The 16,110-nt window shown below is 34.8% G+C and overlaps 1 protein-coding gene across 6 annotated transcripts in view; it reads right to left on the bottom strand.

The window, feature by feature from the left end:
- Ssbp2 (single stranded DNA binding protein 2) overlaps window positions 1-16,110 on the bottom strand; it is a 241,525-nt gene that overhangs the window by 136,568 nt on the left and 88,847 nt on the right. For all 6 annotated transcript variants that reach the window (XM_070031156.1, XM_070031150.1, XM_070031151.1 and 3 more), the window contains exon 4: window positions 10,569-10,653. In XM_070031156.1, the coding sequence (XP_069887257.1) occupies window positions 10,569-10,653 (85 nt within the window). The remainder of the gene's footprint in view (window positions 1-10,568; window positions 10,654-16,110) is intronic.

Genomic DNA, 16,110 nt, shown 5'->3' with positions numbered 1-16,110 from the left:
GCAATACACAATCACTCCTCCCTGCAAGCCAGCCCAGACTCAGTCCTCTCTTGGTCACCTTAATCAATTTCTCTGTTATGTCTTTTATCCTTTCTTTCCTCCCGCCCTTTCCTACCCTATCATTTCAGTTTAACTCAAGTCCCTGAAAACTTTTTTCTAATGAAACCAATCTATTCTCATTTCTTCCCTTTCTGTAAGACTGATATGAGATATATTTCTACTGATTATAAGAGCACTGTAAATCTAAATTCTATTCTAAAATTTCACTTTCACATTGATTGAAACTTGGAATAGAATAGAGTTTTACCTAATAAAAAAACATGTCATAAAAATTTGTCAAAGGTCTGTGCTATCACACAAAGCTGTTAAATTTTTCTTTAAAAACAAGAGTTACATGTTTTACCATACAAAAAGTTTTGGTATATGTATACATTGGAAAATGGTTAAATTAAACAAATTAACATGTCTATTACCTCAGATATTTATCTTTTTTCAGAGAAAGGAGGACTTGAAAATCTACTGTCACACCAGAAATTAGTGTCTCACTGCTATAATCCTAGGTACTCAGTTCATCTATCCTGTACAAACTACAGAATTTTCTTCATTTTCTAAGGTTTGGAAGTGGCGCTGTGGCTCAAGCCGTAGAGCACTTGCCTTGAGCTGAAGAGAGCAGGGACAGCAAACACCCAAGCCCAGAGTTCAAGCCCCATGACAGACAAAAAAAAAAAAAAAAAAAGAATGTAAGGCTTAATGGTTTTCTCTCATGCATGTATACCATCTTTCATAATTGATCCATCTATCAATGTACTGATCTCAGTGTTTTCTATCATGGCTGTATTAACTGCACTCCTACCAACTATGTACAAGGGTTTCCTTTTCTCCACACTGTTTTGTTTACCTGAAATAACCACCCTAAATAGACTATGGCATGATATTGAATTGTAGATTTAGAGTGCCTATACTCAAAAAAAGCCTTTTAAACTCACAACAGTATGAATACTACTTCAAGTGTCTAGTAATAAATTATTTCATAATATTCATTATTAAGTCTATCATCAAAACTGAATAATATGGATAGGATATTACAAATCTCAATGTTTATTTAATTAACAGAACATGAAGAAACATTTCAATTTTTACTAACTCTAAATGGAACTGTTGGATGCTTTCTGGACAGATTTCCACAGTCTAACTGTACTAAGAAAAGAAAACATAACAGGCTTGAGACTTCTGTCCTTAAAAAGGCTGCATGAGATTGGGTACTGATGGCTCATGCATGCAATCCTAACTACTCTGAGATCAAAGGATTGTGGGTTGAAACCAGTGGTCAGGAAAGTCTGTAAGATTCTTATTTCCAATAAAAGAAGCTCAGGGGGCTGGGAAGGTGGCTCACTGGTAGAGAGCTTGCCTTGCATGCATGAGGCCCTGGGTTTGATTCCTCAGAACCATATAAGCAGAAAAAAAAAAAAAAGGCCAGAAGTGGCTCTGTGGCTCAAGTGGTAGAGCGCTAGCCTTGAGGTGAAGAGCTAAGGGACAGCGCCCAGGCCCAGAGTTCAGGCCCATGACCGCCCCCCCAAAAAAGAAGAAGAAGCAGCAGCAGCTCAGGGTCAGCACCCAGGCCCAGAGTTCAAGCCCCAGGACCAGCAAAAATAAATTAAATAAATAAATAGGCTTCATATAAGTGATTTAGGGAAGATTTCTACCATTTAAAGGATGGTAAGGGTGGTTTGCTGTGTTTAGTTTGTACAAAAAATATGGGTTTTGTGTTGGTATGTACCAGGAAGATGGAGCCTACAGGACTAACGTAAAAACCACTGGGCACTGAGATTCAACTGTTACCCTGTTGGACATCTTGAATGTTTAGTGTTAAGTAGCTACTGGTGGAATTAAGTATATCATTTGTAACTAGAAAGGGGTTTGTAAAGCTTGTATTGTTTCCTCCAGATCTTCTTCTGTAAACTTTTTCATTTTCCTTCTGACTTAACCTTCCTCCCTCCTCTTTCCTTTCCTTTCTCCTTCCCTTTTTCCTTCCTTCCTTTCTTCCTCCTTTATCCTCATCTTTATTTATTTATTTATTTGCTTTTATAAGCTTTTGCTGCCATGAATTAGATAGACGAGTATCATATGCTGCTAAGTTCTGAGTCCTTCTGGTGAATCATTGGATCTGGAGGAGGTCCTGGAAGATTTCTGACACACATGGTTACCATATTTGTCTTAAGTAAAATAGTGACATTGTCTTTTTTCTCCTTAATTCTGGTTATGGTCATTTGTTTATTCAAGAGGAAGTCTCAAACTTTTTCTGCCTAGGCTGACCTTGAACTATGATACTTCTCTCAGCTTCTCAGTATCTAGGATTATTAAGTGTGTGTTACTGGTGCCCAGCCTGCTTTGTATGTCCCTCTCCCACAGTATAACCCCTGTTTTCACTGTATTTGATGTTGGTATAATTTGGGGAGGGGAAGGGAAAAAACAAATTGTTTAAATAGGGATACAGGTATACCCATTCCAACAATGAAATGTACAAGATGGTTTGTTGAAAAACAAACTTTACAACTTTGATGGGGTGGGGTGGGGATGGGAAGGAAGACTTACAAAGATTTGTGCAGTAACAGGCTTAGAAAAAGACATTCACAGTCCATTGATGTAGAAGTCAGACGAATGACTGATTGATTGTCTTTGGTAAAATCTGAGGACCTCTAGCATTAAAGTACAATTTCCCAAGCTTATGTGACTGAGTATATATAAATCCCTCCAGAACAATGTTCTTTCAGTTACTTACTCAACTGATTCCAAAAACCTTCTTCAAAAGTTAAGTGGCCACTATATTCTGGACATATTAGGTAGTGGAGACACAAAGGAAATATAGCCTCAATGTTTCTACACTCATAAAGCTTAATAAATACTAAACTCTCAAGCTCCTCAAAGCCTTCCCTTAACTCTGAAGGCTGACTTTAAAGCACAGTCTCCACTGTTGACATAATACATTGCATTTATTTTTCTTTCAGACTATGTTTTCTTGTGATCATCTATTGACTTGTCTTCTCTATTAGATAGAAATTGCTTAATGGCTGTGTTTCTGTTTTATTTCTAATCTCTTTAGCACACAGACTTGTGTCTGGCAAAGTCAATAAATGTATTTTTAATTAAAGAAAATTTGAAATTTTTAAGAAGGAGGGAGTGAGGTGTCCTAACATTCATACTAAAAATAACAGAAGATATAGATCAAATGCTTGAAATAAACCACAAAGGATACTAATTTTTTTTAATATTTCTGTGGATCACAAATAATGAAATACTACAAAGCTAAAGGCTCTAGTTAGAAAATAAAATTCATACCAATGTTCCATGATAATTCTGGCATTGTGATAAATATCTCAGAATTACAGGAAAAAAATTGTAAGGAACAGCTGCATACACAAGAAAAACAGGAAAAGGAAAAGAGAAGCCAGAAATAATATGGTAATCAAACTTTTAAAATAAAAACCATTTAAAGGAAAACCACTAAATTCTTTACAAATTATTTTGCCCGTTTTTTTCTTGCTATAGCAACAAAACAGCAAAGTGAAAGTAGCACAGAAAGACAATTCTTCCGGAATGCTTTCCTTCTAATTTTGCATACTTGGTTACATCTAAGTGATCATGCTGAAGAATACAGAATAAAACATTTCATCATTTGGGGATGTGTTTTTTAATTTAATACAAAAGGAAGAACATGGCACTATTATCCAATCTATGTAAACAATTGATCACAAACAGATGAAATGCTTATGTCAGTGCTTTATTAAACCCTTCCTGGACAACAGTAAAATACAGTAAGCTAAATTAAAACATTCTTTACCAATACAATAGTTGTTTATTTTAACAGATAAATTTTGAATGTGAAATGTCATCATTATATATCTCTAACTGAAGGCCTTTGTGATGATTTGCATGATCCAATTTAATGAAACAATATTATACATAATGTATATTTATTTTCATCAGTGTATCTTTGTTTATAATGGAGCTAATGCCATAGTAAAAATCAATTCTTTAGGGGTTAGGAACAGGTCACGGAGGTGTCTGGACATAACAAAGCAAAAGGAGGAATCCTTACAAATCCTTTGGTAGCAAGCCTACACATAATATTTTAAAAATTATAGAAACTAAATGAAGACATACACATATACAAGTACAAATAAAACTGGAAATATCTGAATGTAATCAGTAAACTATAGCAAAGTCTATCTTAGTATAAATATTAGTAACAGAATTTTGTAAAAATGTTACAATGGAAGGAAATATGGTAAAGAGTACATGGGATCTCCATGTATTATTCTAGCTATGTATGTGAACCTATAATTTTCTCAAAATTAAATTTTAATGAAAAAACCAATCAGGTACATTCTGCCCTGTGGTCATAATTCATACCCATTCAAATACAAAATACATTCCTCCCTTTCCCCATAACCACAAGTCTCTTCACAGTTCAAAATCCAGATTGTCTTCATCTAAATATGGGCTGAGATGAAAATGATGCCCTGGAGCAGTGTATTTGAGTTATCATTCCTCTTAATCTAAAACTTGTACACTAAATAGACAAGTTATCTCCCTTCAACAAAAATACCAAAATTACTCAAGTATATGAAAACCACAACAAATACTCCCAATCAAAGGAGGGTAGGAAAGAGTAACGGATAAAGCATGTAATGTCATTGGTCCAAATAAATCTGGAATCTCTGGCAGGGCACATTGTAGTTAGTACCTTGATCAGAGTCCAGAATTACTCAGTGGGAGTACTTTTCTGTGTTGCAGGCCATGTTCTATAGCTTCATGGTCTACCATCTGAGTCATACTTCCTTTTCCATTAAAAAGAAGAAAAAAAAAGCTCCTGTCTGCAACTGAGGACTTATCTCAGCTTATTTCCTGCTTATGGAAATTCAAGGATCCAAAAGTAATTTTGTTTGGTCATGGCCCCTTTTCAGTCTCTCTTAGCCTAGGCTGATATATTTCTTTAAAATAAAACTTTAACAAATTTCTGTGTATCAATGTATAAATTTATAAGCCAGAGACACAGGCTTTTTTTTTGTGCCAGTCATGAGGCTTGACTCAGAGCTGAGGTGCTATCTCAAGGCTAGCATTCTACCACTGAGCAACAACTAAACTTTCAATTTTTTTTGGATGGGTAATTTTTTGGATGGGTAATTCTTCTTTACCTGGGGCTCCTTGTGAAGCTGCTATGGGACAAAGTCCTAAAGAGTCTTAGAGATATATAATTCCTTTCAATAACATACAGTTTAACAAACCAACGACCAGAAGCCAGAACATCTGTGTTGTGGGGGTTGTCAAATGAAGGGGAGAGAGGTGGATGAATAAAGAGGAAGGGTGGGCAAACACAGTCATAATATTCATTGTATATAGGTGAAAAGAGAACTAGCTAAATTTGAAAACAAGAATTCTTTTTTAGCTTATTTTTCTCCAGGCATATTTCATGAGAGGTAGTTAAAGGAAACAAGTGACACTTTGTTTATTCCAGGTCATCACCTCATTAATGATCCATTGATTCATTTTCTACTTCCCGTGTACCTTAAATGAAAATTTTGCCAAACTTTCTGCCACTAGATAACATAAAATTTTGTTATTTCTGGTTTCAAATAACATGGTTATCATTTTCTGTTAAGCTATCACCAATATCATGAGTCCCTTCTCTAGTTTCCATGAGTAGTCTTCTCTATCCATCCATTAGACTTATATACTCTAGGTTTTATTAAAGCACCATTCCATTTCCAATATTAAATTCTATTTTGATTATTTCTTGCTACATAACAAACAACATTAAGCAGAATAGCAGAAAAAATAACAATCCTTTATTATGCTCATGTCTTCTGTTCTTCAATACTTTGGACAGTAAATCCTGGCTCTTTTCACAGATTCTACAATGTCTAGACAAAAGTTATGTAGACATTTAACGGCTGTGAGCTTCTTCACTCAAATGTTTGTGCCTGGTTCTGGGTTTCTGAAAAACTCAGCTCAGGCACTGAAGACTGAAACTTCTGCCTTAGAACCAGGCTTGGTGGACTGGGTTTTGAGAGGTAGCTTGTAAAAAAAGCCAGACATGTATTCCATGAGACCAAGGCAAAAGTTTCAAGGCTTCTGATGTAAATTATATAACTCTAATTTCATGGTGTCATATTCTATTGATTACTAGCAAATCATTAAAGATGGCATAGATATCAGGGATGAGAAATTAGACTTCAGCTCTTCATAGAAGAATGGCAAGGTTATGACATGGGTAGGATAGAGAAAGGAAACAACACAACAGAGCCAGGGAACCAGTGTAGCACCTTATCCAGACACATGTTGCCAAACCTCTTGCCTCACCATTATGTCAGAGTAAAGGCTGACTACAGTTGAGAATACTTCTGGGGTCATCTGCCAGTGGTACCCAGCAACAATCCCAACAGGATTTTCCCAACTCTAGAATTTGGCCACTGGTTTCATACATCCCATTATAGTCACATTTTCATGGCACACCATACCTTAATAATTCCCTTCAGAGCCATCTTGGCTCTCAAACTATTGGGAACTATTCTAAAGTAACAATAAAAATAAAGACATGTACTGAAATCATTCATTAATAATGTTAAAGGTCTAAAAATTGTGATGATTGTTATTTGATCCTTTATTCTTTTCTTTTCTTTCTCTTTCTTTCTTTTCTTATTTCTTTCTTCCCTTCTTTCTTTTTTTTTTCTGGTCCTGAGGCTTGAACTCAGAGTCCAGGCACTGTTCCTGAGCTTCTTTTACTCAAGGCCAGTGCTTTACCACTTTAGTGACAGTGCCACTTCTGGCTTTTTCTGAGTAGTTTTTATTGGAGACAAGGGCTTCATGGACTTTCCTTCCTAGGCTGGCTTCAAACTGCAATCCTCAGATCTCAGCCTCCTAAGTAGCTAGGATTACAGTCATGAGCCACTAGTACCTGGCTTACTGGATCCTTTTTTTAAAATGATGATTAAAACTTATCTGTGACTTACTGTGTTTGTATTATTTAAGTTTTACAAAATATTTCTATGGCTTCTACAGCATTATACTATCAGGTTGAAAATTTAATAAGTATATGCAAATTAAGGTCTGAATAGTCTTTGAAATAGCTTAGTGCCACCAACCAAATCACATGTGAGGAAAGAAACCTCATATATCACCATTCTACTATTGACATTGCCAGAATTACAACAGATAAGAACACCATTTCAGAAGTACAACTTCTGTATTCTGTATTCAAAGTCCATACAAGAATTCATATCTATGACAATCATATCTCACCAAATATAAGATGTCACTGATCATTTTTTCTGGGGTGCATGTCAAACCCAGGGCCTTGCACATGCTAGGTCAGTACTCTGTCGCTAATCTGCATACTGAGCCATGACACTGATCTAAAATTATTTTATGTACCAGCAAATAAAAGGCAAGGAATACTGCAAAATAATTACAGCATGTCAAGAAACACTTAATACATGCTTCTGAAAAGAAAATAACAAGAAAAAGTGCTATTATGTTGAGAAATGTCCCTACCAGTTAATTCAAGTTTCAAAACTTCTAAAAGAAGCCAGTCACGGATCATTTGGGACCATGTAGTTTTCCTACTAAATCTGAAATTATTCCCCACCCCACGCAATACATGACTGTTTTCTAAAATGAAATTGTGGTCTATAAAAGTCATTCAGCCATTCATATAGTTTGAACCTCAAGTCTTGCTTCAACAAGCACCAAGAGCTTTTGAATCTTAGGAAAGTGTGAATCAAGACAGTGTGTTAACACCAAACAAATTTCATTAGTTGCCCTGAGGTGTATTGTTCAAGTTGGAGGCATCCTGAAATAAGAGAAAGATCTGAGCAATTATTATAGAACATACCAGTTATAGAACATATCAGCTGTGCTATCTAAGTTAGTCTAGCTAGTCTAAGTATTTCTCTCTAAATTGTATTCTCTCACCAATCATAATGCTATTCTTTTTCCCTATCAACCCATTTTGGGCCAAGTTTTTCTTCCTAGACTTCAAGTCTTATTTTACCTTTATTCTCTTTACAGCTTAAGATGAGTCCTCCCAAGTTTCTGTTCATTAGCTATGTTAACTATCAATAATTTTTAAATTGTCTACCCAAATCCTTACCACAATATCTTTTTGCCCCATTGACATTATTTACTATTTCATTTGCTACCACACTAATTTGGGGCTTTCCTCAATGCCAAAAATATTGGAATAGTTTAGGCCTTGAGCCCTTTCTTCAGTTTCTGTTCTAGCATGTCCCTAAATTTATTATCTGAAAATATAATTTTCTGTTTCCAATATGCCCAGTGACTTAGCACTGCAAAGGCTTTATCCAGAACAGGTAAAACTATGTGAGACCATGAAAAATCTGAGTTTTCCTGGTTAACTCACACTCAATATTTAATCAAAGATATGTCTTCAACTTCTCTAGATACCGGAGTTATTGTCTGAACTTTTTAATTTATGGATTTTCAATTGTTGTGGAAAAAATTTCCATTGTTTACTGATTCACTCTACCAAGAACCCCTGAGAGAGAACTCTAGATTGGGGAAGCAGTCAGATGTAGAAACAGCTATTTTAGTGTTTTAGATACATGCCTAAGGATCTGAAGTACGATTAGTGAGAAAAACAGGTTTTTATAACCAGATGGACGTAAAGGAGAACAAAATAAGTGGGTTAAAAAGATTCATCTGTAGTATGGGTAACTTGTTTATTATATGAACTTTCTGTTTCTATAATAAAATACTTGAAACTAATGTACAAAGAAAGGGAGATTCAGTTCAGGGTTTAAGGGGCTAAAGTTCAGGATTAGGCAGCGCTGCTGGTTCATCTCTGATGAGTACTCATGGTAGACTGTGTCACATGGTGGGAGAATGTGCAGAAGAGATCATGACAGGACAGGAAGCCAGGAGACAAGAAGACATTCAGGCTCCCTCCCTTCCTAACAACCTACTCATAAAAAACAGGAAGGGACCCTGTGAGAACTACATTAATCCCCTCTGATGGCAGTGTCCTCATGTCCAAAGTACCTTACAAAGTTACCACTACCTCATTGCTGCCACACTGCAGACCTACTTTCTAGAATACCTTTAGGGCACACTCTCAGGCCACATCTAAGCCATAATACTGGTTACATTATGGTAGTAGTTCATTAGAAAGAGAAATTCAGGGAGAACAGAAACTAATCTACTTTGGTTACAATAGGAAGCCAAGAGCATCTCTGATAGAGTTCTCTCCCAACTCAATTCTAAGCACCATCTTCTTCCTCATGCTACTTTGGGAGTTACAATTCCATCCAATCCTACTCTTAAATCTCATACAAATCATTTAAATAGGGATACAGGTAGACCCATTGCAACAATGAGATGTACAAGTCGTTATGTCGAAAACGAACTTTACAACTTTGGTGGGGTGGATAGCGAGGAGAATTGGGGGGGGGGGAGAAGGATGGGAAGGGATGGAAAGGGGAAACAAAGGAGGAGGCTACAATGCTTGATAAGAAATGTACTCATTATCTTGCCCATGTAATTGTAACCCCTCTGTACAGTATTTTCACAATAATATATATATATATATATATAAAATGCAAGTTTAAAAAAAATCTCATACTGAATTTCTTTAAGAACAAGATGTTTTTTTTCTCTTTTGAAGCTTGATTCTGATTTTTAAGGATTTTTAGACAGAATTATTCCTTCCCATACTAACCAGACAAGTATCCCTCTGAATTGGTTTTAGGTACTTGCTAACAGATACTTTCATAGGTGCTGGCCTCAATTCTACTTTTAGGAAAAAAAAATAAGTGGATTTTCACCATCCCAAATTCAATCTGTGCTTCTCTTATGCTCTAAAACCATAACAATTCCCATCTTTTCATAATACTAGCTCCTCATTTTTAGAAAACTGTTTCTTGTTTTTTTTAAAGTCCAATTCTACTAACTCATATAATCACTTTCTAAAACCAGATTTTCAGTTTTGCCAAAATATGCTCAAGCCAAGGACCATTTACTGCCTTTCCTTAAACTATGTTTTTTTTCCACATCATATCTGTTTTTGACAAAAATCTTCTGCCCTCTTATCTAAAATGTCATTTTAATCCATAATTTTTGATAACTCAATTCAGTGGTGTGGGTATTCAGTCTTATAACAGATAATCAAAAGTTGTAAGAAGAACAGAATATTTCCAACTTTTTAAATCTCATATGCAAAAGAGGAGCTTATAATACACAGAAATCTTACAATGAATCTCCTTGGAGAATTAAAAGTTACTATATAATTTTTATAAATCTGAAATTGCCTAAATCAGACATAATGATAAGAAATGCCTTTAGGAGCTTGAAGTTTGCCTAGGATTTTTAAAGCTTCACTAAGCCTCAACACCCCATTGTCTTGTACTTTTATATAATAAGATTATTTTTCAAGAAAAGAAAAAACAATTTCTTGAGTACAAAAGCAAACAAAAAATGACCCAATAAAATTTTTAAGAACAGTGGCTTACAAAAACTCTAACAACAGAACTTTAGAAAAGTATATGTTCACTTACATAATCATGGAAAGCTTTTGCTTCGCTTGAGTGTTCACATGTTTCCCGTCTCTCTGGAGCTGCACAGTAGAGATCCCAAAATACACTGAAAAATAATTATGGTAACATTAAGAAAATCACATAACACCAATATGATAAATCACAATCTTAAAGTATGAAAAATATATTATTCTTTACATAAACTTTTCTTTTCTTCAAGACAGGTACTTTTGAGAAATTTAAATTCAGGTGGGGCTCTTTAGGCAATAATATGGTAGCAATAAGACATCTTTCAGAAACAGTATTTTCCTAAAATGATAAGGTAATCTATAATAGTAATTTTGTATATATATAATTATAGTATTTTCCCAGTTATCTATGTAAATAATATCCTACTTCAAATATTAAAGTATAATATGGCTCATTAATTATTCAAGATAGGTGTGTGTGTGTGTGTGTGTGTGTGTGTGTGTGTGTGTGTGTGTGTGTGTATTTGTGCTAGTACCATGGCTTAACTAAAGGCTTCATGATTTTGCTCAACTTTTTTGCTCACCACTGGTACACACCAGTGATCCACACCTGCCATCTGTATTTCTGGGTTAATTGGAGATAAGGATCTGACCAACTTTTCTGTCCAAGCTGGCTCCAGAGCTTTGATTCTGCAGGTCTCAGCCTCCTAAGTAGCTAGTGCTAGTAGTGCTAGCTACTACCGGTGTGAGCCATCCTTGGCTACCTTGAAGAAAGTTTTGTTATTCCACTTACAACCATTAAATTACATTGGGAAGCCAGGTGACATTGGCTCGTGCCCATAATCCTAACTATTCAGGAGACTAAGATCTGAGGATTGAGGTTTAAAGCCTGTCCAGGCAGAAAATCTTGGAGATTCTAATTTCAAAATGACCAACAACAACAAAAAAAAATAACTGGACTGGATATATGGCTCAAGCAGTAGACCACAAGTCATATTGGGAAGAGCTGAGTAAAAGGGTAAGGTCTTGCGTTCAAGTCCCAATATTGGCACAAAAGAATTATATTAGTCAAACAAACAAGAAGATTCTTAAACTCTCCATTGTTTTTTTCTTGCAATTAATTAGCAAAATAAGTTAGTGAGTTGGAAAATAACCATTTAACTCAGTTTTTAATATCTGGTTTTAAAACATGATTCTTAAAAAATCATAAGGTTCTGACTATTCTTCCCTTTATTGAAATAATAATAAGAATGAATTGTTAGTTTGAAAAAACAGAAAAGCAAATGTCTGAAAGAACTGATTATAAAGGCAATGATCCATTGTAACAATGAGATATATAAGACACTATGTTGAAAATGAACTTTACAATTTTGGGCGGTGGGGAGGGAAGAGTTGGGGAGATATGGAAGGAAGGGATGGTAAGGGAAAAACAAAGGAGGTAACAATGCTCCATAGGAAATGTACTCATTACCCTACTAATATAACTGTAACCCCTCTGTACAGTATTTTTACAATAAAAAATATATATGGAATTAAATAAATAATGATAAATTACTTTTATACCATATTCGCAACATAGAAGTAAAAGGTAGACTAAACAAAGTGGCCAAGGATATAGGCGTTAGAGTTGGAAATGTCTGAGAAATAAGCCAACTCTGCTGAATACCTTGACCAAATTGTTTAAATGTATCAGGAACTCCATTTCCTCCTCATGTAATGAGATTATTTTAGAAGATTATATAACACAAGTACAATATTGATCACATTATAAGCATGGATATATAGTAAACATATGTGTGTATAAGCATATATATACATATATATGCTTTTAACCTAGATAATTCACTTAGTCTGGACTTTTCCTCAGCTAGAAAAAAAAATTCTATAGGTCTTACAACATAAATTAAATTCACAATTAATTCAACAAAATAAATTACCCTCAGAAATGAAAAACACAAGAGACTGAGTATTACAATAATTTCCTTTAATGCATTCTTTCATTTGTTTAAAATGCCTAAATACGTAAGTTATATTGCTTAAGTTATTAAATTTTCACAATTACTATGGATAAATGCTGATGGCACAAATTATGTCAATATGGTGATTAAAAATATGAATTCATTTCTTAAAGGAAGAATTGGGCTTTGTAGTAGGTAGATCTCATAGCAATACTTGATTTATCCTTTGTTGAAGAGATTTATTAATCTACTTTAATAAGTTATTCTGATTGCCAACTCACTCAACTTGTTTCTTCATTCACAAGAGCACCAAGAGTGAAAACATGTAGACATTTACAGACTGAGATTCTACACAACTTGAGATGCTGATGATGACTGAACTTCTCAATTCCTGTAATCCCTACTTCTGTTTACTGGTTTATCTCTCCTATTATTGATTTCCTTTATGGTAACATAGCTTTTTACACTTTGTAAATATTTGTAAAAGAGGTTTATACGACAGGAGAAATCCATTTTCAAATATACTATAAAAATAAAAGTCAGAGGTCATAAAGTCATAACTGGACCATCAACAAACCTACTTTTACCATATGAGCAAGAAAATATTGTTGACAATATTTGCTATGCCAATCATTTGACCTCGGTAGCAGCCACAGCTCTCGTGGTCATTGTAAGAAGGCAATTTTAATTATAGTCCTGAATTCTTAACATAAAACACAGATTATAAAGCCCAGATCAAAAAAGTTAAGGATTAAAAAGGTCACATATTTGTTGGATTTAAAGCCCATGGTAGTGGCCTCACTGTATACAATGAGCAGAAAAGCTTAGACTCAGGGTATTCCTCTGGAAGAGGAATATGTAACTTTCAATTCTCAGAGACTTCATGACTTCAAAACTGTTAAGAGCAATTGATTTATATAGAGGAAGTGGGTACCTCAAAGAGTACATTAATAGTTTTAGGTGAAATAACTAAAAACATTAAAAATGATACTCCTCTATATTCTGTGTATGCTGAATTTAAACTAGATATGGCAGGAAATTATTAATGCGCCAATTATTTAAAATTTACTGGCTAGTGCCAAACTTTACAAGATCAATATCATGAAAAAGGGATCCTTTGAATCGAAGTGTGAGTAGAAAAATAAAAAAAAACAAAAACCAGTGGCAGACTTAAAATCTATAACAAACCAGCTTAAAACAAAGCAAAAAGTTGAAACTCTAGAAGAAGCCAAAGACCAAAGCAGGCAGTAACTTGTTCTCAACCATGATAATACAGAAATAGGTTAAGTTCATGAGAAATGTAGTTAAAGAGAAACAGGTACACAATCTAAAATTAGTGCTATAATGAAAAAAATCTGTAAATCTTTACTGTTAACCCATTGATCCCACGTGAACAGATGTTTTAAATGATTTCTTATGTCACGTGGTGGACATCATTGTAAAGATTTTAACATAAGAAGAGACTCAATGACATTCAGAAAGTAGTTAAGGATTTACATTCTAAATCTAGATATTATAAATGTGTATGATATATAATGGTATTTTTACTTGGTAACATTATACAAGCGATCAGTCTTAAACCTCAGGCAAACAGCAGAATGATGGTTCATAATTATAACAAACCGTTGCTCCAAATACAGGAACAATACCCAAAGACTGCACCTGTTCCTGCCATATATGTATACGAGACAAACAGAGGAAACCCGCAACCACAACTGACCAAGTGTGGTTTCATTCATCATAGGACTTCTAGAAAGGCATGCTTTCAGGAGAGATTAAAAAGGTGGTATTGAATTATGTACAGGGAAACCATACATAAGGCACTTTGGGAGAGATTTGTTTTCTCCTTTTAAGAAAGATGCTGAGAACTGAGTGCATAAGGCACTAAGTAGGAAATTCTTCTACTAAAGAAACACAAAACAAAAGAAAACAAGACTTGCAAATACCTCTTCTACCAATTACTGCTACTGAAAACACACATCTGGGCATAGTGGTGCCACAATGAATTGATATACACAATGTATTGATAGGCATTAAACACTAGCAACTTTTGGTGTGTTCATACTTAGTTCTCTCTCAGGGTCTATGTGTAAATATTTCAGATATTTTTTAAACAATTTTTTACTCCTGAAAGTTAGTTAACACCACCTCCATCAGTTCTCTTATCAGAGATAGTTCTATCCTACTTTGAAAAAAAATCTCTGAATAAGAACTGAATTTCTTGCCATCAAACCTACAAGTATCCCTATATCTTCTCTTACTCTCTTCTTCCTTACAATTCCTAACTTGTTCTTTAGATGATCTTTCTCCCTCATCTCCCTGGTGGCTTACATCACTAGTTATCCCTTCTCTCCTGTATCTTAAGCCTCTCTCTCTACTGCCTCCTCCTTGCAAAAATTAAACACAGTAATTTATTTCCCACCTAAAATGAAAAACTTCTCTTTCAAATCTACGATATGTCTCTGGTTGATACTTTTACTCCTCATCACAGTTAAACTTTTGAGCGAACTTACCATATTCACTATTTCCTACTTCCCAAATTCTCAGTCACTTCTAGATCTACAAGTCTCACTTCCTGGCTCATTTCTCACCTTGCATATAAGTCTTTTTACTATATTCTGAAAGGGCATGTTCATCCTGTTACTTTACCTTTCCACCATATTTGGCACTGGAAAATCCTCTTTCTGCTCAAAACTTTCCCCTTTGCTTTCTCTGAGGCTTTACTTTCCCATCTTTAGCTATGCTTTCTTATCTTCTTTGTAGAGTCCTCACATCTTTAAATGTTAATGATACAAGGGCTTTGCATAATACTCATTTGTCTCTTCACAAACAGACAATAACATTCACTCATCCTCCTCTCTATTGAACATCAAAACCATATAACCAGCTGCTTGTTCAAGAACCTGACTTGGGTAGCATGTATTTCCATTTCAGCATGCTTAAGAAGCTTCACTCTTCACCAAATTCTGCTAATGATACTTCAAGACTTATATCTTCCCACATTCTTCGTTCCCTCCCACCTGATACACTAGGTTCAAGCAATCTCTCTTTACTCATTGCAATAGCTTCCCAAGTACTGCCCAGCTTTTGAACTTATTCCTGTTCTTTCACCATCTACTCAACAGAACTAGACTAATATTGTTAGGATGAGATTAGTCACCTACTTTAAAACCTACTTGTATGGTATCATCTTTATAACTCAATGCAAACTCAGTCTGCTAATCCAGACTTACTCTTTCTACTCCTCCTACATATTATACTCTCTTTGTCCCTCATCTCTGGTCTTTACAAGTAATACACTCTCTTCAGAACACTCCCTTCTCTATCTCCCCATGTCTCTCTGGTTAGCTCATACATACTTAATTTAGTTAGATAACAGCTGCTCTAGGGTGAAATGTATTTGGTATGTGTCTACATAGTACTCTGCATGTCCTCCATGCAGTACTTATTTCTCACTCTATCTTGAGCTTTTTGCTTTTCCCAGTAGACTGTCACTAGCAATAAAATAAAAATAAAAATAAAATTAAAAATGTAGGAATTTATAATTGTTTTGTTCATGGACTCCATAGTATCTGGCACATGAAAGGCATTCAATAAATATTTGTTGATAGAATGTAATAAATAGATTTTACAGAT

This window comes from Dipodomys merriami, unplaced genomic scaffold (genome assembly GCF_024711535.1).
Source record: "Dipodomys merriami isolate MVZ:Mamm:240054 unplaced genomic scaffold, mDipMer1.0.p SCAF_20, whole genome shotgun sequence".
Classification (NCBI taxonomy): Eukaryota; Metazoa; Chordata; class Mammalia; order Rodentia; family Heteromyidae; genus Dipodomys; species Dipodomys merriami.
This window is presented reverse-complemented; position numbering and strand designations above follow the sequence as displayed.